General features: G+C 45.8%; 13 protein-coding genes across 13 annotated transcripts; 10 read left to right on the forward strand and 3 right to left on the reverse strand.

The window, feature by feature from the left end:
• Window positions 1–365: 365 nt before the first annotated feature.
• KUCA_T00005721001 (uncharacterized protein) lies at window positions 366–2,858 on the forward strand (the record flags this gene model as incomplete). The annotated part of the gene is made up of 1 exon (XM_022601752.1): window positions 366–2,858. The coding sequence occupies one exon, from the start codon at window positions 366–368 to the stop codon at window positions 2,856–2,858; it is 2,493 nt and encodes an 830-aa protein (XP_022461711.1).
• Window positions 2,859–2,956: 98 nt separating this feature from the next.
• Window positions 2,957–5,059, reverse strand: KUCA_T00005722001 (uncharacterized protein; the record flags this gene model as incomplete). Its single annotated transcript, XM_022601763.1, has 1 exon — window positions 2,957–5,059. The coding sequence occupies one exon, from the start codon at window positions 5,057–5,059 to the stop codon at window positions 2,957–2,959; it is 2,103 nt and encodes a 700-aa protein (XP_022461712.1).
• A 913-nt stretch (window positions 5,060–5,972) lies between these two features.
• On the forward strand, window positions 5,973–6,572 carry KUCA_T00005723001 (uncharacterized protein; the record flags this gene model as incomplete). The annotated part of the gene is made up of 1 exon (XM_022601774.1): window positions 5,973–6,572. One exon carries the CDS (start codon window positions 5,973–5,975, stop codon window positions 6,570–6,572), a length of 600 nt encoding a protein of 199 aa, XP_022461713.1.
• A 456-nt stretch (window positions 6,573–7,028) lies between these two features.
• KUCA_T00005724001 (uncharacterized protein) lies at window positions 7,029–8,276 on the forward strand (the record flags this gene model as incomplete). The annotated part of the gene is made up of 1 exon (XM_022601785.1): window positions 7,029–8,276. The coding sequence occupies one exon, from the start codon at window positions 7,029–7,031 to the stop codon at window positions 8,274–8,276; it is 1,248 nt and encodes a 415-aa protein (XP_022461714.1).
• A 684-nt stretch (window positions 8,277–8,960) lies between these two features.
• KUCA_T00005725001 (uncharacterized protein) lies at window positions 8,961–9,623 on the forward strand (the record flags this gene model as incomplete). Its single annotated transcript, XM_022601797.1, has 1 exon — window positions 8,961–9,623. The coding sequence occupies one exon, from the start codon at window positions 8,961–8,963 to the stop codon at window positions 9,621–9,623; it is 663 nt and encodes a 220-aa protein (XP_022461715.1).
• Window positions 9,624–10,063: 440 nt separating this feature from the next.
• Window positions 10,064–10,554, forward strand: KUCA_T00005726001 (uncharacterized protein; the record flags this gene model as incomplete). The annotated part of the gene is made up of 2 exons (XM_022601808.1): window positions 10,064–10,106; window positions 10,160–10,554. The coding sequence occupies 2 exons, from the start codon at window positions 10,064–10,066 to the stop codon at window positions 10,552–10,554; spliced, it is 438 nt and encodes a 145-aa protein (XP_022461716.1).
• A 306-nt stretch (window positions 10,555–10,860) lies between these two features.
• Window positions 10,861–11,098, forward strand: KUCA_T00005727001 (uncharacterized protein; the record flags this gene model as incomplete). The annotated part of the gene is made up of 2 exons (XM_022601819.1): window positions 10,861–10,963; window positions 11,007–11,098. The coding sequence occupies 2 exons, from the start codon at window positions 10,861–10,863 to the stop codon at window positions 11,096–11,098; spliced, it is 195 nt and encodes a 64-aa protein (XP_022461717.1).
• A 72-nt stretch (window positions 11,099–11,170) lies between these two features.
• KUCA_T00005728001 (uncharacterized protein) lies at window positions 11,171–13,471 on the forward strand (the record flags this gene model as incomplete). The annotated part of the gene is made up of 1 exon (XM_022601830.1): window positions 11,171–13,471. The coding sequence occupies one exon, from the start codon at window positions 11,171–11,173 to the stop codon at window positions 13,469–13,471; it is 2,301 nt and encodes a 766-aa protein (XP_022461718.1).
• A 240-nt stretch (window positions 13,472–13,711) lies between these two features.
• Window positions 13,712–15,982, forward strand: KUCA_T00005729001 (uncharacterized protein; the record flags this gene model as incomplete). The annotated part of the gene is made up of 1 exon (XM_022601841.1): window positions 13,712–15,982. One exon carries the CDS (start codon window positions 13,712–13,714, stop codon window positions 15,980–15,982), a length of 2,271 nt encoding a protein of 756 aa, XP_022461719.1.
• Window positions 15,983–16,245: 263 nt separating this feature from the next.
• On the forward strand, window positions 16,246–18,732 carry KUCA_T00005730001 (uncharacterized protein; the record flags this gene model as incomplete). Its single annotated transcript, XM_022601852.1, has 1 exon — window positions 16,246–18,732. One exon carries the CDS (start codon window positions 16,246–16,248, stop codon window positions 18,730–18,732), a length of 2,487 nt encoding a protein of 828 aa, XP_022461720.1.
• A 60-nt stretch (window positions 18,733–18,792) lies between these two features.
• On the reverse strand, window positions 18,793–20,790 carry KUCA_T00005731001 (uncharacterized protein; the record flags this gene model as incomplete). Its single annotated transcript, XM_022601863.1, has 1 exon — window positions 18,793–20,790. The coding sequence occupies one exon, from the start codon at window positions 20,788–20,790 to the stop codon at window positions 18,793–18,795; it is 1,998 nt and encodes a 665-aa protein (XP_022461721.1).
• Window positions 20,791–21,293: 503 nt separating this feature from the next.
• KUCA_T00005732001 (uncharacterized protein) lies at window positions 21,294–23,045 on the forward strand (the record flags this gene model as incomplete). The annotated part of the gene is made up of 1 exon (XM_022601874.1): window positions 21,294–23,045. One exon carries the CDS (start codon window positions 21,294–21,296, stop codon window positions 23,043–23,045), a length of 1,752 nt encoding a protein of 583 aa, XP_022461722.1.
• A 228-nt stretch (window positions 23,046–23,273) lies between these two features.
• Window positions 23,274–24,743, reverse strand: KUCA_T00005733001 (uncharacterized protein; the record flags this gene model as incomplete). Its single annotated transcript, XM_022601885.1, has 1 exon — window positions 23,274–24,743. One exon carries the CDS (start codon window positions 24,741–24,743, stop codon window positions 23,274–23,276), a length of 1,470 nt encoding a protein of 489 aa, XP_022461723.1.
• Between the last annotated feature and the right edge of the window lie 32 nt (window positions 24,744–24,775).

Below are 24,775 nucleotides of genomic sequence, written 5' to 3' on the forward strand. Positions count from 1 at the left end.
ACAAAAAAATTTTCAGACCTCCTCCCACACCTCCCCTGGAACCACTCCTCCTTATGATCCCCTTCTGGTGAACCCATCAGCTACAGAAAGACCTTGTTTCAAGTGTTATCCGCTTGTAATACATAAAAAGATACAAAAATGGGTATGTGAATCGCTAATTTTTCCGAATAGCAACTTTATTGGCCCCTCAGTTCCATTGCGGATTGGGAAGTTGTTCAAGTTGAAATCTGGCTTTTGGGACAAAATTTTTTTTGCCTCCCATAGTGTCAGCCTCTATTCGGAAGTTTCAAACTCTCAATCGTTGCCTTGAAGCATTACTAACATGAGTTTCAGTTAATTTCACTGTTGACCAAATCCGTGAGCTCATGGACAAAGTTACCAATGTGCGTAACATGTCCGTTATTGCTCACGTCGATCACGGTAAATCCACTTTGACCGATTCGCTGGTTCAGCGTGCCGGTATTATCTCGGCCGCCAAGGCCGGTGAGGCTCGTTTCACCGACACCCGTAAGGATGAACAGGAGAGAGGTATCACTATCAAGTCTACCGCCATCTCTCTTTTCTCCGAGCTTGGTGAGGAGGACATCAAGGAGATCTCCCAGAAGACCGAAGGTAACAAGTTCTTGATCAACTTGATCGATTCGCCAGGTCACGTTGACTTCTCTTCCGAAGTTACCGCTGCCCTCAGAGTCACCGATGGTGCTTTGGTCGTTGTCGACTGTGTTGAAGGTGTGTGTGTTCAGACCGAGACCGTGTTGAGACAATCTCTTGGTGAGAGAATCAAGCCAGTTGTTATTATCAACAAGGTTGACCGTGCTTTGCTCGAATTGCAGGTTTCCAAGGAGGATCTCTACCAGTCTTTCGCCAGAACTGTTGAGTCCGTTAACGTTATCATCTCTACCTACGTTGACAAGTCTATCGGTGATGTCCAGGTCTACCCAGAGAGAGGCACTGTTGCCTTCGGTTCCGGTTTGCACGGTTGGGCTTTCACTATCCGTCAATTTGCCATCCGTTACTCCAAGAAGTTCGGTGTCGACAGAGCCAAGATGATGGAGCGTTTGTGGGGAGACTCGTTCTTCAACCCAAAGACCAAGAAGTGGACTAAGAACGCCAAGGATGCCGATGGAAAGCCTCTTGAGCGTGCCTTCAACATGTTCGTTTTGGACCCAATTTTCCGTCTGTTCGCCGCCATCATGAACTTCAAGAAGGAGGAGATCCCAGTTTTGCTTGAGAAGTTGGAGATCAACCTCAAGTCCGAGGAGAGGGAGTTGGAAGGTAAGGCTTTGCTCAAGGTTGTCATGAGAAAGTTCTTGCCAGCTGCCGATGCCTTGCTTGAGATGATCATCATCCACTTGCCATCCCCAGTCACCGCTCAGTACTACAGAGCCGAGACCTTGTACGAGGGTCCATCTGACGATGCCTCTTGTATCGCCATCAGAGACTGTGACCCCAAGGCCGATCTTATGCTTTACGTCTCCAAGATGGTGCCTACCTCTGATAAGGGTAGATTCTACGCTTTCGGTCGTGTTTTCGCCGGTACCGTGAGATCTGGTCAGAAGGTCAGAATCCAGGGTCCTAACTACGTCCCAGGCAAGAAGGAGGATCTCTTCGTCAAGGCTATCCAAAGAACGGTCCTGATGATGGGTAGATTCGTTGAGGCCATTGACGACTGTCCAGCCGGTAACATTGTCGGTTTGGTTGGTATTGACCAGTTCTTGCTCAAGTCTGGTACCTTGACCACCAACGAGGCCTCCCACAACATGAAGGTGATGAAGTTCTCTGTCTCCCCAGTTGTCCAGGTCGCCGTCGAGGTCAAGAACGGTAACGATTTGCCAAAGCTTGTCGAAGGTCTTAAGCGTCTTTCCAAGTCCGACCCATGTTGTATTACCTCCATGTCCGAGTCTGGTGAACACATTGTCGCCTGTACCGGTGAGTTGCATTTGGAAATCTGTTTGTCAGATTTGGAGAACGACCACGCTGGTGTTCCATTGAGAATCTCCCCACCAGTCGTTGCCTACAGAGAGACTGTTGAGGCCCAGTCGAGTATGACTGCCCTGTCCAAGTCGCCAAACAAGCATAACCGTATCTACGTTTCTGCTCAACCAATTGACGACGAGACTGCCAACGCCATCGAGAGCGGTAAGATTTCTCCAAGAGAGGACTTCAAGACCCGTGCCAGACTGATGGCTGATGAGTATGGCTGGGACGTCACCGACGCCAGAAAGATCTGGTGTTTCGGTCCAGACGGAACTGGTGCCAATCTGGTTGTCGACCAGACCAAGGCTGTCCAGTACTTGCTTGAAATCAAGGACTCTGTCAACTCTGGTTTCCAATGGGCTTCCAAGGAAGGTCCATTGCTCGGTGAGGCCATGAGATCCGTCAGAATCAACATCTTGGATGTCACCATGCACGCCGATGCCATCCACAGAGGTGCCGGTCAGATCATGCCAACCATGAGAAGAGCCACTTACGCCGCCATGTTGCTTGCTGAGCCAAGAATCCAGGAGCCAGTTTTCCTCGTCGAGGTTCAATGTCCAGAAAACGCCATTGGTGGTATCTACTCTGTTCTTAACAAGAAGAGAGGTCAGGTCATCTCCGAGGAGCAGAGACCAGGTACTCCATTGTTCACTGTCAAGGCTTACTTGCCAGTCAATGAGTCCTTCGGTTTCACTGGTCTGCTGAGACAGGCTACCGGTGGTCAGGCTTTCCCACAGATGGTTTTCGACCACTGGGCAACCATGAACGGTAACCCTCTCGACAACACCTCCAAGCCAGGTCAGATTGTTGCTGAGACCAGAAAGAGACACGGTATGAAGGAGGATGTTCCAGGTTACGAAGAGTACTACGACAAGTTGTAAGCTTCTTGCACTGGTTGATTTTCTTTATTATTTAGTTTTGGTGTCTACATGCGTGTAATTATAATGCACATCAAATTTGTTCAAAATCAGGATCAATATTACTCGATCCTCAGTAGTTTCCTTGCATTTGATGGCTCCTCGACATCGCTCAAGTCGCTCGAGAGTTCGAAATCGTCCCATGGTCTTTCTTCAACGCTCGTTCCCTCGATAGTGAAGTCCTCAGAAAGGATCTCCACCAGGTCTCCATTTTCTCCAACCTTTTTCAACACACTAGTCTCCATATCCAACGCAGCCTTGGTCCTGGCATCGCTCTCCCTTCTCCATCTCTTCAAAGTTTTCAGCTGCGACATGATCTTCCATTCCGGCTGCCGCAGGAGATACGCCTCAAGCTTCTTCAAGTCCTCCAGGAACTGGGCCACGCTGGAGTATCTATATTGGCTGTTTTTCAGCTCGATCTGCTGAAAAGACAGGATGTGCTTATTCGTCTGCGCTTTGTAGAGCGACTTTCCAGAGTCCAGCTCCTTGATTCGGTCGATCAGCTTGGAGATTATGTAGCTGATGGGGAAATGAATCAGATCTGTTTCTTCAACCAGAGTATCTACGAGCTGATTTTCGACTTTGGACTTCTGTCCGACAACGGTGGACAAATCAAGCAATTTGTTAACATCCTCAGTCAGGATTCCCAGAACACTGATTCTCTGCTGAATCTCCTCGTCCGTGAGCTGACCATACTGAGTTGCGTCTAACCTTTTGATCAAAGGTGCGCCTTGCTTCTGTTCCCTCTTCAACGTCCAATAAGCACACAGTTCATTAACCACCTCGGCAGCGTTGTCGAGCGCAATGTGATGATCCTTCAAAAAGTTCATGAGTCCTAGTGCAATTGTTATGGGAATAATGGGAGCACCGTTTTTGGTGTTCCATTTGAAAAGGTCTGCAGTCTTGCTTTTTTTGCTCTGCATGATCTTGATCTTAAGCTTCTCGGTTCGATTCTTGATCGCTCCAACAGTTGCAAAATAGAGTCTCGTTTTCTCAACCCCCGATTTCGGATCATGTTCCACGTTCCAGTCGTACGGACCATGCTTGTCGCAATATGATAAAAGCGAGTTCTGATTTGCAATTGCTCCCTGTATACCCTTTGTCATTTTCATGCACAGCCCTGAACGCCTTGCACAGGTGGCATGATAAGCCAAAAAGCAGTTTTTGTTGCAGCATTGGATGCAAGCACCGACCTTTTGATGACATATGTAACAGTTCAATTTCCATCTTCCCTTGGGTATCTGGTTCAGACCCTCAATTGGTTCCATGTATATGGGATTAGCAAAGTACAATTCGTTAATCCATAGTGTACACACCACATGGCCCCACAACCCGTTATCTGTCTGTTTGAAGGCTCCTGTGGTGCTGGGACAGAAAAGACACCGCTGCTTCTTGCTCCTTGAAATCAAGCATCTTCGGCACAGCCACGAGCCTTCTGGAATGAATGTGACACCGTAACACTCTTGGTGAACTGCAATATCACACCCATCACAGAACACAATTGCATTCGAATTGTCGCATTCACTCTCGTCGCAAACCGCGCATCTTTGGTCAACGTCTGGGGAACCCCCAGTGCCATCATCAGAACCATACTTCGAGCTGTGAAGGAAGGCCTGGTTCATCATATCGTAATTATTCAGCGAATCCACTTTGTTTTTAGGAGGGAGAAATTTCTCAATGAAGTACCATTCAATCTCCAAATAAGTGAAGCATATCTCCAAGACCTCGTCTAACACTCTGTTCTGACTTTGTGCCATTCTCCTTTCGTTCATTACAGTCAAATATTCCTCATCCTGTTCATCCATATCGTACAAAACTTGAAACTTATCCTTGAAGTTCAGCAGATTCTTTACCAGCGCGCTTCGCGTCGCTTCTGCTCGGAAATATGTCTCTGGCAAAAGCCGCAGCTCACCCAGTTCATGCTCATTATAGCCCAGTGATGAAATGTTTCTTGGTAGTTTTTCTGCAAAAGTCCCAGGGGAAGAATATAACGGCCTATAGGAGGGCTTCTTGAGGTTTTCGAGCCGCTCGTGTTTATTAACAACTGCCACCTTCCTGGACCGCTCGTTGGGGGTGGTCACCGTGATCAAGGGCTTCGTCTCATCCAGATCTGGATAAAACTCCGCAAAGTCTCGTTCCTCTCGCGGTTTTGAGGATTCATACATTGGGAATTTTCAACTTTGCCAAGCAAAATTGAGCTTCTCGACCAATTTTATCAAGATGTTGGCGGTACGATCACTTGTAGTTAAATCATTACCCATGTTAGAACTGCACCCACATAGAAAAACAACCGCGTATCATCGAAAATACGTGTACTAACCAATGGATTAGCACACTACCGTGCGGCACAAGCCATGCAGGGGTCAAAGTGTGAACTGGAAAATGGTCTGGAGCCTATTGCAGTAGCAATAATAGCATATATTTTTTTTACTGCAGACCTTCAAGTTTTAACCTGGTATTGACAATAAGAGGGGGGGGATGCATGGATATTTCTCGGTACGATTTCCAGTGTAAGGCCTCATTTCCCTCGAGATCATCCATCAAACACGTTAGTTCCGTTAGCGGCGGGCTGAGCTTGTATTCCGGGCTCCAATTAAACTTTTTTTTTCAAATAACAGGATGTACATTTTAGCATCAAGTGGCTGCAACAAAAATTATGTGATTGTTAGGACCTGCTCGGATTATATGCGTGGAGAGCTAAATGAATCCGGATACGTCCGATTGTCCTGCAGTTACCTCAAAGCTCGTAAATGGCTGCATCCCACAAACTGGTCATAGACGACCTTCAATCAAAAAGATAGTAGCATCCACCAAATAATTTTTGATGATCAGTAGCAATCAGTTTCTCTTTCCAGGGTTTTTTCGAAACACTTTTTTACTTCTTCTACGATACGTACCCACAAGGCTGCGTTCAAGACGACACTTTAAGAGGCGTGCATGAAAACGTATTGTTCTCTTTTAGGAAGTAAGAAAAGCAGCGGAATTTGAAACAAATTTTTTTGATTTCAAATTCAGAAATTAATTATAAGACAATCGCACCCTGCTGCAATCTTTCGGTGCTCCTCTGATAAGCAGGCCATGGTTGACTTGGATCTTTGGCCAGAGTTTTGGGATGATGACCAGGCTCTGGAGCTTGTCATGGATGACAATGTGAATTTGCAATATGAAGAAGAGGATGAGAACATCAACACTAAACCAACGTTCTGGGATCAGGAACATGAAAGCGGGTTTCTAGAAAGTGTGAAATCAAAACCAGAAGGTGTATTGAGGAAGCCGTGGGCTAATACTCTGCGGAGAATATCGAAATCAAGTCTGGGCCTTCGGGATAGTTCAAACGAGGAGGTCCCTACATTAAGAAGCACAGGGAGTTCTCTAAGCAATAAGAGGATATCACTGCCTCAACCATCACCTTCTTCTTTGATGGACGGAGAAAACTCTTTTATTCCGTCTTCGCCTTCGCCCAAAACATTGTCCCCAGATTCAAACAGACAAGTTTCAGGTGAACCTAGTATACGCGGAAGCTCTTATAGCAGCGTGGTTTCTACGCAGAAACACATTTCTGTTCCAGACTGCAGTCCAGCCTCAGAGATTACAAGGTTCAACTTTACGAATGAGCAGAGACCACAACTCTTTCAACGCGGATCCAGTTCCGAGTCTCGGAAATACTATCTTATTTAATTACGAATCGCAAGCTTTTAATGCTATGTCCGCCCCTATTGAAATTACTGCCACTTGGCGTCTATCTAAGCTATTGTCATATCCCTGTGCAAAGTCACGTGAGGACGTGCACGCACAAAACAATTCAACGTCTGCCAAACCACACGTGTCACCAGACTACCCCTTGAACCCCAGCTGTGTAAACTAGACCGAAGCCACAATGGAAGGGAAATTATCCGTTATTTTTGAAAACCCATCAGAGGTCTATCAAACCTGGTTTTGCAACGATTTTCCACCACGATCTTTAGGAGATATCTAGCGCATTCCAAACCTTTTTCCGCTTTTTATTTGCAATTGGACTTAGACTTTGACATTCGGACAAGTTCGGCGAAGAACTATAATCCACCACAACTCTCAACCTGTTGAACTTATGGAAATCCCTAAGCTTCCCCAAGCTTGAAGTGAGTTGAATCAATAATGGACCAGTTTGATTTTCTCGAGGAAAGGGACGCGCCCATCCCCATTCTGAACAACTTCAACTTCCTGTCTGCTAACGACGATGGTTCTGAGGAGGTGAATAGAACAGGGGACGCGGACCAGAGAGCCAATACCTTCAACTACGATGCAACGGCATTAGACCAAATTAATAGTCTGGCGCTGGGAGGCCAACCAGATGACTTCCTAAAGGCCAGCCAAGAATACACACCGGAGAATGAGACTTCTCCATTCACACTTGCCGATGTCCCTGAGATACCGGCCTCTGTGGGAAATGGTGGATCATATCAAGTCAAACAGCGACCTCAGCCTCAACGAAGAAGACAGGAGTCATATTTGGACGAGCTCGATACTTTTGGATTTGCCCCGTCCAACTTAGTGAACGACGACCAAACCCCCAATTCGCTCACCCAAGAATACTCCAGTCCGTCTCCAGCAGTCAACATCAGTACAGAGACCAGCCAGAGCTACACGCCGAACTTGAATCCACAGTACTTCTCACCCAGGCTCCAACCCGTCAAATCCACAAGGCTACACAGACAATCCAGTATAAGCAATGCGGGAAAGAGCTTCTCGAATGCTCCTATGGGGACCTCGTTAAACAACATTTTGTCCCCATCAAGCACATACGACTTTGATAATTCGCCCTATGGTTCTTTTGGAGGTAGCAGTTTCAACGAGCCGTATTTGAACTCGCCTCTGGCATCGCCATCGCTGCGCGCAATAGGCTCGCCCGCTTCGTACGGAACCCACATGAACCCGAAAGGCCCGATGTCAAAGGAGGGCAAGATTAGTCGTCGTCGAGAGCTGCATAACGCCGTCGAGAGGAGGCGACGTGACTTGATCAAAGAGAGAATCAAAGAGTTGGGTGCACTGATTCCGCAGTCGTTGCTTCACGATAAGACCAAAGACGCTAAGGAGATCAAAGAGATAAAGGCTAACAAGGGGTTGATTTTGGTGAAGACTGTGGAGTATATTTCGCATCTTCAGCGGATTATGGGTTCACAAGACGACAGACTCGAACTTCTGTTATCCAGAATCAGCGAGCTGGAGATTGCTCCCAAATATGACGCCAGTCGCGAGCAGCTGGATCAACAGGTGTTCAACAACAACGATAATAACCCGCAAGTAAAGCTTGAAGAGGATTCATTTGACTTTTTGAATCAGGACTTTCTTAAGGAAACCCCTTCGGATACGTTGAATGGCGAAGGGTACTGGAATGAGCTGTGAGACCTCGGTGATATTGCTGGCGAGAAATACATACGATCAGCCCATTCTGCTCTTAGTCATGGAATATTGCACATCATTGATAAAGGCGTGCTAACGACCAGTCTTGAACATGGTTCAATTTGTACTATTGACAGGCAACTATGCTTATAATCGACGGTGTTAGTGTTACTAACACGGTTACACAATATTATTGACACAAATATGATTACGACTGCTTTCGCATTGACTCTGAAATTCAGGTTAGTGCAAGAGTTCAGAAATGTAATAGCAGTTATGCGAGTGGTAGGATGTACATGAGACGCATGTTCGAACCTGCATAACTAGCACTCTGCTAGTTGAACTGTGTATGATCTAATTAATGATTTAACCATTACTGATAAATTGTGACAATATACAGAAAAATTGAATATTTATACTGTAGAACAAATATTTTTTCTCTAATTATTCTCCTTATATTCACCACGAAACTCATCTCTTCTAGGCATGGCATGGATGGACTTAGATGATGAGCCTCGGTGGCCGTCAGTATGCAGATTAAATCTGCTTTAGGCCTATTAGCTCCACGCAAGTTTGCCACACCGTCAAGTACAGTGAATACTCTCTTACAACTGATAATTTGGTCAATTTTGTGTTGCGAGCACAAAGTTGATACCTGATTCAAATAGGAAGGCGTAAATATCCATCATGAGCACGAACCAGGACTCAGACACACAGTTTATCAGCCAGTTCCAGAACTGGAGAACCAATCGCTCCAGAACGGCCACTCCAGCAAATACCGGCAACGAAAGTTTCCAGGATAGGGCAAGAGGCTTCTTTTCTTCCTTGGAAGACAGTCTCTCGCAAGGTTATGATGAATTATACACCAGATTGCCTATGGTGAACCAGGATCTCGAGTCGCAGCCTGAACCTTCGTGGTTCAAGCTTTCGCGTGTGGAAAGACTCATAAGCTTTTTCTGTCTGTTGCTGGGCTCAGTCGCATGTTTCACGTTGGGGATATTTTTATTCCCGGTTCTCTCGTTGAAACCTAGAAAATTCGCGCTGTTGTGGACTCTCGGGTCGGTGCTATTCGTACTGTCGTTTGGTGCCTTGCAAGGGCCAATGGACTACTGCAAGCATCTAATATCAAGAGAGAGACTACCATTTACTGTTGTTTATTTCGGGAGCATCATCAGCACCTTGTATTGTGCTTTGATTTTGAAGTCCACATTATTAACTTTGCTGACGGGTTTTGTGGAGATCTTTGCTGTGCTATATTATACGTTGAGTTACTTTCCATTTGGTGCTCAGGGGTTTAGTATGGTGATGTCGTTGGGGATACGACAGTTCAGTTCTTTGTTGGGGATGTGAAGGAAGAAATGCAAAATATATGAAACTAATATTCCAAGGTGACAAAAAAGAAGACTTTTTTTGGCAAGAACATTATAATAGGAAACTTGATGACTAGCTAGCTCTTAAGATAAGCGCTAGGCTCAGGCTCACCCACATCTTGCATTCTCCATGGCATTTCTGAATAACCACAAGACGACCAGTATAACAATATTGTCTGTGCTTAGCTTGTAAAAATTAACTTTTGAGAGCAATTTCCTCTTCATATTCACAGATTAAATGCACCACTTGTATGATATATCTTCTAATAGGAATCGAAGCATAGATACGTCACGTGCTCATGGCGACAATTCTGGGGTCAGTAGGCTGGAGCCTCTGAAAGTGAAGTGCTCTCTCAATCACGGTTGTAACTAGACACCAGGCTTTCCAATCAATCTCGACAAATTCAAGTTTTACAAACGATGTCGTCCGAAGCTGCCTGTATTTTCTGCAAGATCATCAAGGGTGAGTAAAGTCTTTTAGTGAAACCGACGATTTCGTCACACTAACCACTCCAGGCCAAATCCCTTCATTCAAAATAGTGGAGACTGCTACTTGTTACTCCTTCCTCGATATTGAGCCAATTGCCAAAGGCCATGTATTAGTGATCCCCAAGTACCATGGTGCAAAGTTGCACAACATCCCAGACGAATACTTGAAGGACATCCTTCCCGTGACCAAGAAGATTGCCAAAGCATTGGATTTGGACATTGACGGATTGGAAGGCCCTGGCTACAATATTCTTCAAAACAACGGCTCAATTGCTCACCAGGTTGTTGACCATGTCCACTTTCATCTGATACCAAAGAGGGATTCGGAGACCGGGCTGATAGTTGGCTGGCCTACTACTAAGGGCGACATGGCCCAATTGGCTGAACTAGCCAAGGACATAGTTTCCAAGATTGAGGAATAAGTCAATGTTACACTATTGGAGTTTGTTAACTCATTTGGTATTAATCAGCTTCTCATTAAATGACTATAATTTCAAATACCTAACTACGTTTTTCACGCGATCTATGGAAGGTGCTGGCACATGGGGTTACCCGGCGTGTGATCCCAAGAACGCCACCAGCCATATCGCAGTAACCCACTCGGGCTTCCCCCCGTCTTCTTCAATCTTACACCAAAGGTTTTGTCCAAGTCTGATAGAGGACCAGTTTTCGTTGGATAATCGTCCATAGTGATCTTCAGCTCTTGAATTTGTCTTTTATATTCGACAATGCCGAACGAAAAGAAACCCCTTCTGGACGCATCAGGTGCTGAGCCCATAGCTGAAGATGCCACCGCAACAGCCATTCTTAGAAGAAAGAAGAAGGATAATGGTGAGTCTTACTACTTAAGTTAAACCTAGGTGACTTAGAACAGATTACGAACCCAATTGTGTTGATTTGAGCAAAGTTGGCTTTCTGTTCTGTGCTCTCGCTAGCGTTTCATACATGGTTACGCCAGATTACTAACACTCCCCAGCTTTGATCGTCGATGATGCAACCCACGATGACAACTCCGTTGTTGCTATGTCCTCCAACACCATGGAGCTTCTCCAGTTGTTCCGTGGAGACACCGTTTTGGTGAAAGGCAAGAAGCGTAAGGAAACTGTTCTGATCGTTTTGGCCGATGACGACATGGAAGACGGAGTTGCCAGGGTTAACCGTGTTGTCCGTAACAACTTGAGAATCAGACTGGGAGACATTATCACAATTCACCCATGCCCTGACATCAAGTACGCCACCAGAATTTCTGTACTCCCTATTGCCGACACCGTTGAGGGAATCACAGGTTCATTGTTCGACGTCTTCCTCAAGCCATACTTTGTCGAGGCCTACAGACCAATCAAGAAAGGTGATCTTTTCACTGTTCGTGGTGGTATGAGACAGGTTGAATTCAAGGTTGTTGAAGTTGAACCTGCCGATTACGCGATCGTTGCCCAGGATACTATAATACACTGTGAGGGCGAGCCAATCAACAGAGAAGACGAGGAAAACAACATGAGTGAAGTAGGTTACGACGACATTGGTGGATGCAGAAAGCAAATGGCCCAGATCAGAGAACTCGTTGAACTGCCGCTCAGACACCCACAATTATTCAAAGCCATTGGTATCAAGCCACCAAAGGGAATCTTGATGTACGGACCCCCTGGTACAGGTAAGACTCTCATGGCCAGAGCTGTTGCCAACGAGACCGGTGCTTTCTTCTTCCTCATCAACGGTCCTGAAATCATGTCCAAGATGGCTGGTGAATCCGAGTCGAACTTGAGAAAAGCGTTTGAAGAAGCTGAAAAGAATGCTCCTTCCATCATTTTCATTGATGAGATCGATTCCATTGCTCCAAAGCGTGACAAGACCAATGGTGAGGTTGAAAGAAGAGTTGTATCCCAGCTCTTGACTTTGATGGACGGTATGAAGGCTAGATCCAACATCGTTGTGATTGCCGCCACCAACAGACCAAACTCCATTGATCCTGCTTTGAGAAGATTCGGAAGATTCGACAGAGAAGTTGACATTGGTATTCCAGATGCCACCGGTAGACTTGAGGTCTTGAAGATCCACACCAAGAATATGAAGCTGGGTGATAATGTTGATCTGGATGTCATTGCTTCTGAAACTCACGGTTACGTGGGTGCAGATATTGCTTCTTTGTGTTCTGAGGCTGCCATGCAACAGATTCGTGAAAAGATGGACTTGATCGATCTGGATGAGGACACTATAGATGCTGAGATCTTGGATTCGCTCGGTGTAACCATGGATAACTTTAGATTTGCTCTGGGCAACTCCAACCCATCTGCTTTGCGCGAGACTGTCGTCGAGAGCGTGAATGTCAGCTGGGACGATGTTGGAGGATTGGATAAGATCAAGGAGGAACTCAAGGAGACTGTCGAGTACCCTGTCTTGCACCCAGACCAGTACACCAAGTTTGGTCTTTCTCCATCTAAGGGAGTTTTGTTCTTTGGTCCTCCAGGTACCGGTAAAACTTTGCTAGCCAAAGCTGTTGCCACAGAGGTGTCCGCAAATTTCATTTCTGTTAAGGGCCCTGAACTCTTAAGTATGTACTTTGGTGAGTCTGAGTCCAATATTCGTGATATCTTCGACAAGGCTCGTGCTGCTGCCCCAACCGTTGTCTTCTTGGATGAATTGGACTCTATTGCGAAGGCCCGTGGTAACTCGATGGGGGATGCTGGTGGAGCTTCAGACAGAGTTGTTAACCAGCTCCTTACTGAGATGGATGGTATGAATGCAAAGAAGAATGTTTTCATCATCGGTGCCACCAACAGACCTGACCAAATAGACCCTGCCATCTTGAGACCTGGTAGATTGGATCAACTGATATACGTTCCTCTTCCAGATGAGGAGGGTCGTCTATCCATTTTGAAGGCTCAATTGAGGAAGACCCCATTGGAACCCGGTTTGGATCTGGTGGAGATCGCCAAGAGCACCAACGGTTTCTCAGGTGCCGATCTTTTGTACATTGTTCAAAGATCGGCCAAGTTTGCTATCAAGGAGTCTATTGATGCGCAAAAACGTCTTGCCAAGGAAAAGGCCGACCAGCCTGAGGGCGTTGATGTGAAGATGGAGGAAGAGGAAGAAGTTGAAGATCCGGTTCCATATATTACGAAGGGCCATTTCGAGGAGGCGATGAAGACTGCCAAGCGGTCCGTCTCCGATGCTGAATTGAGACGTTATGAAGCATATGCTCAACAATTGCAAGCATCGAGAGGTCAATACACCAACTTTAGATTCACAGGTGATTCTTCGGCTCCTGAGGCACCAGCCAATGGCGAATCTTCTGGAGCTGCTTTTGGTGCGGCTGATGATGACGATGATTTGTACGACTAGTACCATGTTGCATGAGTCTCATTTGGTTTCTGTTTTTCTTTGTTCTAGATAAAACAAGTTTGTTCTTCAGATAATTGTAGGGTCAGTTATCATTTAGTAGTGTTCGGTCAAAAGACGGTGCACTTTGACAAATGGCAGCCAGCATCGATGGCCGAAGATTAAGTTTACAAATTGAGAAACATAGGAACCTAATCACCAATCTCTCACCAATTCCCCGGTTCGAGAGACCATTTGAAGGATATGGTGGTTGCCGATAGCGTTGACGAATATTCTTCGCCTGAGAAGGAGCCGTTCTCTGCGAGCGACACCGAGAACGATGCGACCTCTAGGGAACAAGATTCTAAGGCCCTGAAGAAGTCAGCTAGTCCGCCCCCACCAAAGCTGTTTCTGAATTTGCCAGATAAAACAGAAGAGGCTCTAGCAACATTCAACTTGCTACAGCTATCTAAATATCAAAATGCGAAACTGGGCAGCTGCGGAAGACAGACAGAGGATATGACCTGTGACTGTCGTGAGGACTTCGATACGAATACCAAAGTCAATCATGCTTGTGGAGAAGACTCTGAATGTATCAACAGATTGACCAGTGTTGAATGTCTTGATGAATCGTGCTCTTGCGGGTCCGACTGTCAGAATCAAAGATTCCAGAAAAAGGCTTACGCAAAGGTATGCGTGATCCAAACCGAACACAAGGGATTTGGACTTAGAGCCGAGGAGGACCTGGGCCAGGACCAATTCATATACGAATATATCGGAGAGGTCGTAGATGAGCCGTCTTTCCGGAATCGGATGATCGATTACGATAACCAGGGTCTGAAGCATTTCTATTTCATGATGCTGCAGAAGGGCGAGTTCATCGATGCCACCAAAGCAGGTTGTCTGGCCAGATTCTGCAATCACTCATGTTCGCCAAATGCGTATGTTGACAAGTGGGTTGTTGGAAAGAAGCTGAGAATGGGAATCTTTGCGAAGAAGAATATCCTGAAGGGAGAAGAGATTACGTTTGATTACAACGTTGATAGGTACGGAGCCCAGGCTCAGAAGTGCTACTGTGGAGAGCCCAATTGTATTGGTTTCATTGGTGGAAAGACCCAGACCGACAGTGCTCGTATTTTGCCTCATATCATAGCTGAGGCTCTTGCTGTTACCTCGTCTCAAGAAAAAGAATGGCTCAAGCTCATGAAGCAAAAGGGTATTAAGAGGTCCGAGAAGGACGACGATACTATCAACGCCGAGTTTGTTGCATCCTTGGAGATCAAGACGATTGGCTTCGACGAAGTTCCCAAAATCACGGGATGCCTGCTGCAGCCAAATCTCGATTTTATTGTAATGGAGAAGATCATCGATAGAGTGGTGATGACTGAGGACGAGACAGTTCTTCACAGAATCGCCAAAGTACACGGCGTTGAAGCCTTCAGCACTATTCTGAAGAATATCTTGAGTGCTGGAAGTGACGATACCACTAACTTGGACCAGAAGAGAAAGCTTTCGGACACAGAAGAGTCTTTGGTTTTTAAGGTGCTGAAGTTGATGTCGGCTTGGCCCAAAATGAAGTATAGGAACAGGATTGTTAACTCCCAGGTAGAACTATACTTGGAGGCCATTGTGGATCGTTTCAACGATGATCTGACTGAGCTGGCTCAGTTTTTACTTGATCAGTGGAAGCAACTGCCTATGGAGTTCAAGATACCCAAGAGATTGGACGGACCATCCAGCCAAAAAGAAGACATTTTGGCTGACGCGAGAAGAAGCAAAAACCATGATGACTCTCGCAGAATAGATGGAAAGCCCTTGCCAGAGGGCTGGCAGTGGGCTGTTGATGCAAACACTGGGAACATTTATTTCTACAATCGGGAGAAGAATCTCACACAGTGGGAAAAACCTGTTGCGGAAAAGAAGCCCATCGCGCTTCCAAAGGGACCCAGGCGTTTGGATGATGAAAAAGAGAAGATCATAGAAAAACAGCGCAGACGCGATGAAGATCGCAAGAGAGAGAAGCAAGAGAGAGATGCCAAGCTGAAGCAGGAGAAGTACAAGTTGGAGCAAGAACAGGAGGAAATCAAAAGACTGACTGGCCTTGCTGATATTATTGCCCAGGCAAAGGCCCAGCAGGAAGAGCTAGCCAGGCTAGCTGCGGAATCAGCCAAAGAGACCAAGCACAAAAAGTCATCATCCCAACCTGTTGACTGCGAGAGACTTTGGGCTAGAGCACTAGCCTCCGTGGTGCCCAACATGTTGAAAAAATACGAGAAGGAGATTGGACACGACAACCTCAAGTTGTGTGCAAAGGATATCGTTAAGGTATTGGCGGAGAAAGAGGTAAAACGACACGGAACTTCAAAGCCACCCGTTACTTTTGACGAGGAAAAGAGGGCAAAGATGAAGTCGTTCGTGAAACCGTATATGGAAAAGTTTGTCGCAAAGCTGGAGCAAAAAAGACAGAAGAAGAGGAGTCTCAGTAATGGCAATGGCACCAGCGAGAAACAGCCCTCCAAGCGGCACAAGGATTGATAAAGCGTGGTTGGTTGTGCAATGATTGCTAATCATATCCATATTGTATAATAACGCCGTTATCTTAGTAATGCCGAATTTTTCAGATAAGCCTCTGGTCGTGCGCAGATACCAAACATTGCTTTCTTATCGGAAATCAACCACTCAGGTGCCACGTCTACCGATGGTTACAAGCTGGAGAAGACACCGACATGCACACCAAAACACTTTAAATGGTTTATCGTGCACTTGGCCTACTTTAGCCATGAATTCAACAAGCTGGAATGGAGGACCTCGTGGAAAAGCTATCATTGGACGAGAAGATCAGCCTTGTTAGTGGGAAGAGCTTCTGGTACACACAGGACATCGAGAGACTTGAGATTCCGAGTATCAGATTCGCAGATGGCCCGAACGGTGTCAAGGCCTCATTATTCTGGAAAGGTCTGAAATCTGCATGTTTTCCTTGTGGCTCGGCCATGGGTGCCACCTTTAGCAAAGACATGCTCTATTTGGCAGGTAGTCTTATGGCTGAGGAGGCCAGGTCCAAAGCAGTATCGGTGATTCTGGGACCCGGGGTCAACATTGCCCGCGGTCCAACCGGTGGAAGAGGCTTCGAATCCTTCAGTGAAGACCCTGTTCTTTCTGGGCTGCTTGCAGCCGCTATAATCAATGGAATGCAAGACAATGGTATTGGGGCCACATTGAAACATCTGGTTTGCAATGACTTTGAGCATGAAAGAAACTCGGTTAATATCACCATTTCGCAACGAGCATTGCGTGAGATTTATCTTCTGCCATTTCAACTGGCAATCAGAGATTCCAATCCTGTATCGCTGATGACCTCTTATAACAAGGTCAATGGGGAACATGTTTCGCATTCCAATGCCATTTTGCGTCAAATCGTCCGAGAAGAATGGAGTTATGAAGGAACCATCATGTCTGATTGGACCGGAGTTTACGATCCCATAAAATCCTTTGAGGCTAGTTTGGACTTAGAAATGCCGGGTCCACCGAAGTGCAGACATCCTGTGCTGATCCAACATGCTGTCGATACCCGAGTACTACACCAAAAACATCTTGATGAAGCAGTTGCAAACGTGCTCAAGCTTATAGACTATGGAAAGAAAGGAGGAGTCAGGTCTACAGACCCCGAATCTGAATGTAACAATACTGACAAAACTGCAAAGATACTTAGGAACCTCGCTGGCGAGTCCATCGTTCTGCTGAAGAACGAGTCAAGCCTGCTGCCGTTCTCGATAACAGACGACATTGCTGTAATTGGACCTAATTCGTCCGTGGCAGCCTTTTCAGGTGGTGGATCAGCATACGTGAATGCTTATTATGCTGTTTCGCCGCTGCAAGCCATATCAAATAAGCAGGGAAGAGCACCAGAGTATACCTTTGGTTGCCACGCGGCCAAGTTCCTGCCGCCATTGGCTCCATTACTGACGAACTCAATCGGCAAGACAGGATATGATATTGAGTTTTACCTAGAACCACCAGGTACAGACAACAGAAAGATCATAGGAACAATGACTCGCTCAGATAACGTTTTGTTCATTCCGGATTACGTCAACGAGTTCATCACACCCACGACCCCTTTTTACTATGATATAAATGCTGAAATCAAAGTCGAGGAAAGCGGTTACTACTTGTTTGGGATTGCGGTTGCCGGAATTGCTGAGCTGTACGTGGACGGAAAGTTGGTTGTTGACAACAAAACTGATCAGGCTTGTGGAAATTGTTTCTTCAATATGGGCTCAAAAGAAAAGACTGGAAAGTGCTATCTCCAAAAGGGAGAGATACACCAGGTAAGAGTGAATGCGGGATCCTCTCATTTAAAGAGATATACCACCTCAGGTGTTCAATTCGTTGCTACTGGTATCATGATGGGATTCATCCGTGACTACGATGCAGATGAGGAGATTTCAAGAGCAGTTGCCATCGCTAAATCGCACGATAAGGTGATTTTATGCATTGGACTTTCTCAAGATTACGAAAGTGAAGGCTACGATAGACCGGATATGAAGCTACCAGGACGTACAGACGAACTCGTAGCTCGCGTCCTTGAGGCTAATCCAAACACGGCCATCGTGAACCAAAGTGGAACACCCGTTGAGATGCCCTGGATCGCCAATGCCAGGTGTGTATTGCAAGCTTGGTATGGGGGGAATGAAACAGGTAACGCGATTGCAGATGTCATATTTGGAGACGTTTGTCCGTCGGCTAAACTTCCTCTAACTTTTCCTCACAAAGTCGAAGACAACCCAGCTTTTTTGAACTTCAGATCGAATAAGGGGAGTTGTATTTATGGGGAAGATGTATATGTGGGCTACAAATACTATGAGAAACTGGGAAGATCTACTATGTTCCCATTCGGCCATGGATTGTCATACACATCGTTTTGTCTGAGCAACCTTACAGTTGTGCTAAAAGGCGAAACCCTGAGCGTTTCACTGGAAATTGAAAACACAGGCGCTAGGGACGGATCAGAGGTTCTCCAAGTATATATTGCGCCTCATGAGTCTGAGATCTTGAGACCCACAAAGGAGCTCAAGGATTTTGTCAAGGTCCATGTCAAAGCAGGAGAAACCAAGACCGTTTCGTTGAATACACCTACCAAATATGCTTTTTCGCATTTTGATGAGCACATTGGCAAATGGTGTTGCGAGGCTGGTAAGTACAGCGTTATGGTTGGTACAAGCTCGGAGGGAGAGTTCTTGCACAGAATGGTTACCATAGAGAAGACGTGGTGGTGGTGGGGTCTTTGATAGCCACAATAATACTCACAAAATTATACAAAGACAATCGCCAGTCTCCATAATTGTAGGTCATTGGAAAAATTTAGACCAATCTCCCAGATCCCAAGTTTCCCATGACTCCTTGGTGAAAAACTCTTCGCCAGCAGTGTTCTCAAAACGAGTAGAAGACCAGCCCTGCGTGGACAATGTTTGCTGATTATTCTCATTAAAGCTTTCGTTGTTGACGATATATCCGATTGAGAGTCTATGCAAGTACATTTCGGCAGCAGACTCACCCCCAAAGATATATCCAATGCGTTTCGTAAGGAGAGAGGTAGAGTTCTCCACGTCTGGTTCAGCCACAGAAGATCCTAAGTAGGTGATACTACAGAGGGCCAGTAACTCTTTCAAGATAATTGCACCTTCCTTGACAACTTTGGATCTAATTCCTTGGGTGCAGAAGAAGTCCAGGTCGGCGATGGCCATCTCAACATCCTTGCGGATCTGGTCCGAGTTGGGTGGGTTCTCAACCAGCATAAATACCACCTGTGCCAAAGAAGCTGAAAAAAGATTGTGACCTTGAATTACTAGGCCGTCTTTCTTTTCGCTAATATATATTTTTCTTAGCGCCGTGTAGACGTCAAGAACATTGGAAGAGGCCTCAAGGCAAACCTTATAGCAATAGTCAATTCTGGGGTACAGAAAGCTTCTATGCATTCTGAATCTTTGCGTCTGCACACACGTCCAGAACATATGGAATAAATATGGATGATCATAGTACTCAGGCGAAGTATAAGGTATCTCACTATCTTTTGTCAATCTGAAGTACCATGGCAACGAGTTCAACAATTCGCACAGCTCTCGGTCAACGGCTATTACTTGGTCGGCATTGGGTGAAAGCTCACCTTCAGAATTGCGCAGATTCGCACAGATCTTGAATAATTTGAGACTGTAGATCAGATACGAAGTATGCGTATATTCATCCATGGGTCTCTCAAGAACAGAATCTTCTGTGATATCCTTGTCGTTGCAATTGACAGGGAATGGAATTTCGTATCGGTCAAACCGGATAATTGGCGCTCGGTTCAAGCAAAAAGTCTGATAGTTATCACACGAAACTATGTCCCACCACAGTCTGTGACGAACCTCACGTTGAAAAGCACTCGTGCCTTGGTACTCTTTATGGAGTTCAAGTTCGAAGGCTACGGCAATGCTTTTCCTGAGGTAGTAATTCAACGAGACTGGGTCTTTGTTAGAATGAAAATAAGATTGCAGAACTGATATTGTCATAATGGAGATGATGTCTGCGTTTTTTTCAAAATCAGATACTTTTAATGCCTGAGTGGAGCATTTGGCAAAGTCGTCAGACAAGTCACGGACGAAGAGAGGCTCCATGTTCATCTGCTCGCATTTTTGAGGAATGAGCTCCAGACAACTAACAGACATAACTGCATAGACTAGTCCCAAGATTCGAATGTCTAGATCTTCAAGAGAACATTGCCACAGTCGACTGTAGCATGTGTAGAACCAAGGAGGATTGACCGAGCAGTACATATGGGCAAATAGCTTGAAATAGTTATCCACCAAGATATCAGCCTGGGCTTTCTCTGGAAGCGACTGAACCAGGTCCAAAAGTTTGATCTTTGTGCTATCCACAGACTGGACCTTCCTAGTGAGAACAGACATGGGAAGGTGACGGACTGAATTGTAGATCTGTTGTTCAAATAGGGTTGATACCTTAACCGATGACCGAGACGAGACGATTGACGTGGGCGGCTGGTTCTGAACTCCCGAGAACAGAGGTTTGGGTCCAATATCTTCTTCCACAGATAGAGGATGCGATGCATAGTTAGCCTCGCTGTTGACCTCAGCCACAATATCTGACGGTTGCGAGGGCTTTGCAGGCCGAGGCAGCTTGGGGAAGATGGTGGGTCTGGTGGTGTTCTGGAAAACAGCCAAAGTAGACGGGTTCTTCCTACACATGCTCTCTCTCTTAGTACGTACACATGGTCCACATGGGAGGCCATGATCGCATTTGCGTTTGTAGATCCGACAAGGGAGGCAACATGAGCCCTTCCTACTCTTCATATCAGAGTACTGGGCAGAAAATGGGAGAGAAGGCTTGAATGCGGCAGTTATTTGCAGCTCCACAATGGAAAATAGACGATACCCGACTGAATTAGCCAGATATCAGGTTGAACTGGAATAAATTGCATCAGTGTCAAAATTGCCCCGTTGAATCCAAATTAAGCCGGAAAAATATAAGCACCGATAACCTGCATTCTTATCTAACTGATAAGCACAGAATTCATCGGGCGGTCCACGCCCTCATTGGCTGAAAGCCGATAACGAATTTCTATCAGCGGATCTTAATCCAATCACTTGGTCCTGGGAGGTATGATATTCCATGATTGTTGTGTTTGCATTGAGGTCAAGAGTGAGTCCCTTCTGGGTTATATTAAAGTGCTGTAGATTGTCCCATGGACCTTTCCCCCGAGAAGTAGCTCTCGGACAGCTTAAGTAGACTCGACTAGTACGCCCTTTGGTGGACACCAAGATCAAGTCTGGAATTTGCACTTGAGAACTTCAGAATGTCCTTCTTGAAGGGATTTGAGATAAAGTCCGTCCAGGGGAAGAAAACTACCACCTGGATAAACAAGGATATTGCCCCTTTGCCTGCTGCCAGAAGAACATGGGATGTACTCACGTTTCTGGGTTTCTGGAACACAGGTAACTTCACTGCATCGAGTTATTCCGGAGGTTCCTCGCTGGTGTCACTGGGACTATCAATTCCACAAACCGTTGGAATTCTAATGGTTGCGAAGGTCTTTGTGGTGATATCTGCGGTTATGAACGGTTGGGTTGGTGCAAGATTCCACATCGGGTTCACAGTGACTCAGAGGCAGGTGTTCGGTGTGTACGGAAGTGGGCTCGGCATTGCAATGAGGATTATTCTGGGAGTAGTATGGTACGGTAGTGGAGGATGGATGGGTGGTCTTTGTTTGGGAACGTTGCTATCTACAATTTTTCCAACTTACCAGAACATGAAGAACACTTTTCCAGAAAGCGTGAACATGACCACTAAGGACTGTGTCAGTTACCTTCTCTACCAATTGATCTGTATGCTATTACTGGCATTTAAACCTGAAAAGATTTATAAGCCAGTGACAGTTGTTGCATTCTACAATTTCCTCACAATGATAGCCATCGTCTCATGGGCCCGTACTAAAGCTGGGTCCATTGGGCCTTTGGTGCATACCACCACCACGGCCAGTGGCTCTGAGCTTGGGTGGATTTGGATGTACGGACTTACGTCTACTTATGGTGGAATTGCATCAGGAATTGCGAATCAACCGGACTTTGCTAGATTTGCTAGAAAAGAGACTGACCCTATTTTGGGTAATTTCTTGGGTCTTTGGTTCTTCTCCATCCTGGTTCCAGTGATAGGTATTATCACCACCTCGTGTCTGCTGAAAGTTTACGGTGCAGAGTACTGGAATCCAATCTATGTCGTTCAACTGTGGTTGGAAACTGATTATGGTCCAAAGTCCAGGGCCGCAGCGTTTTTCGCATCCTTAGGTTTCACTTTCGCACAGATGGTCAACAATGTCGTTGAAAACGGTATTCCAGGTGGTATGGACATGGCTGGTGTTTGTCCAAAATACATAAACATCTTCCGGGGCTCCATCATTATATCTCTGCTTTCTTGGTGTGTTTGTCCATGGACCTTCTACAACACCTCGTCGATTTTCGTGACGGTAATGAGTTCTTTCTCTGTGTTCATGGTGCCTTTGATCGGTGTTTGCCTATGCGATTTCTGGTTTGTCAGAGGCCGCAAAATTTTTCTGCTTGACTTGTATCATGGAGGGAAGGACGGGAAATACTTTTACACCAAGGGATGTAACTTTCGTGCCTTGGCTGCTTGGACCGTTGCGTTCACTCTCAACTTGCCAGGCATGATCCACCAGATCAACCCCGACATTTACGTCGCCCAAGGAATGTATGATTACTACCGCGGAAACCTATTCTTTGGTGGTGCTCTCTCAATGTCTCTGTACTACCTGTTTTGCCGTATTTGGCCCATTGATGGTGCCGGTGAAACAGACGAGTCAGACTACTTTGGAACCTTCACCACAGAGGAGGCCACCAGGCTGGGAATCATACCATTCGACGATATTCCCGTCGCTGAAGCCGAACTTTTGTCTGAGAAGTATCCATTCTTGGCCAATCATGGTTTGGCGAGCGAAAAGGGTAACGAATTTGACGTCAATGTGGTAGAGCTTGATGCGCCTGGTACTCTTAACAAGTTAAAGAGATGGTTCGGCAAATATTTCGAAACTTGAGTGACTATTTTGATTTTGTACGTTTTTATTAACCGCCTGTTTTTATAGAAATTTTTTGACAACAAAAAAAATGTTAGCGACATAGAGCTTCACCTGTTTAATTTTCATTTTTGATGATCATTACCCCAGCTGTTAACTCTAAAGTTCTTTATGTTTGAGAGAAATCGGCATTTAAGCCTGTCAATTGCCTCAAAAGCTGCCTAGATCATCCTGTCACATTACGAGCAACTACCCGAGTCTTTTCAGGGCCTCTTCTGCAATATCCACGAGCACATCAGCATGTTTTTCCTCAAACACCAAAGTAGGCCTGAGCCGCACAGATACATCACCACATCCACCGATGTTCAAACCCAACTTCCGGGACTCGATGAGGAACATGTCCCGCTTAGCACTCGACGACATATCCCAAGCAATAAAAGTGCCAGTACTCTGACCTCTAAGGTTGAAGATTGACGAATATTCACCAGACAGTGATTCCAGTTTCCCGTAGAGATAAGCACCTGTGGTTGCCGCATTCTCAACCAGGTTGTACTTGCTGATTTCCTGATATACGGTTCTTGCAATTAATGCCTTTGACGGATCACCACACCATGTATTAAATTGTCTGAACGGTAGGCTTGGCTGCAATTCTGGAAGTGCGAAGTAAAATCCGGCAGCCTGGAACTTCTTGGAGAAGGTGACCATGTCCGGTGGTGTAGTTAGGTTCCAGTGTTCGTGAGCCCAGAATTTGCCAGAGGCACCAACACCAGTCTGGACTTCATCCACAATCATGAGAATATCGTATTTGAGAGTGAGATCTCTCAAGCTCTGGAAAAATGACGGTGAGGCATGATTATCACCACCTTCAGACTGGATTGGCTCAATAATGATTGCAGCAATCTGGGTGGACCATTGTTGGATCACCTTCTCGAACTCAGCGAGACACCTTTCTTCCTCCTTTTTGTTCTCAGTTACAAACTGGTCTAGGGGATATTTCAAGCTTGGAAACGGAGCCTTTGGCCAGTTGAAGGCGGGAATGTCCAGTTTGTGGATTGGCTTGGATCTGGTGGTAGACAACGATCCAAACAGCCTGCCATGGAATCCTTTCTCAAAAGACAGAATCGCAGCGTCAGAAGCTCCAGGTACCAAGTTTTGCATGACAGATTCTAATTCCTTGGGGCTGAAAGTGTTATTGCCTCGTTTCTTTGCTGCATGGTATATGAAGGCAGCCTTGAAAGCAGTTTCGTTAGCGTCGGATCCAGAAAGGGCAGTCCATACCTTGGACATGCCCTTGGGAGCGGCTGCCAAGATTCCGTCTTCTAAAATCTGTTGGTAATCACTAGAAGGAAAACATGCCAAAGCTGGACGATTTGCCAAAGCATTGGCCATTTGATCTGATTTTGCTGTCTTCAAAATCTCTGGGTTATTATAACCCAGGGCAATGGAAGCAATCTGAGCATACACGTCCAAATACTGGTTTCCATCAACGTCTGCAATGTAATTGCCAATAGAGTTATAGTAATTGGCAGCAAAGTAAGCAGCTCTGTTATCAAATACTTTTCCCAACTCAGCTAGTCTTTCTGAGCTCTTGGGACCAGGAATGGTTGTCTTAAGAACAGGTGATGCAGGCTCTGATGGGAAGTAGGCTGCTGCTGTAGACTGAAGTCTGAGTCCACGCCCAAGAGCAGTACAAAGTTGGGCGTTCCAAAGCTTCGTCATTGGTGTAAATTTCTTGCTTATTACCTAAGATA

This window comes from Kuraishia capsulata, genomic scaffold (assembly GCF_000576695.1).
Source record: "Kuraishia capsulata CBS 1993 genomic scaffold, Kuraishia_capsulata_scaffold_7, whole genome shotgun sequence".
In the NCBI taxonomy this organism is placed as follows: Eukaryota; Fungi; Ascomycota; class Pichiomycetes; order Pichiales; family Pichiaceae; genus Kuraishia; species Kuraishia capsulata.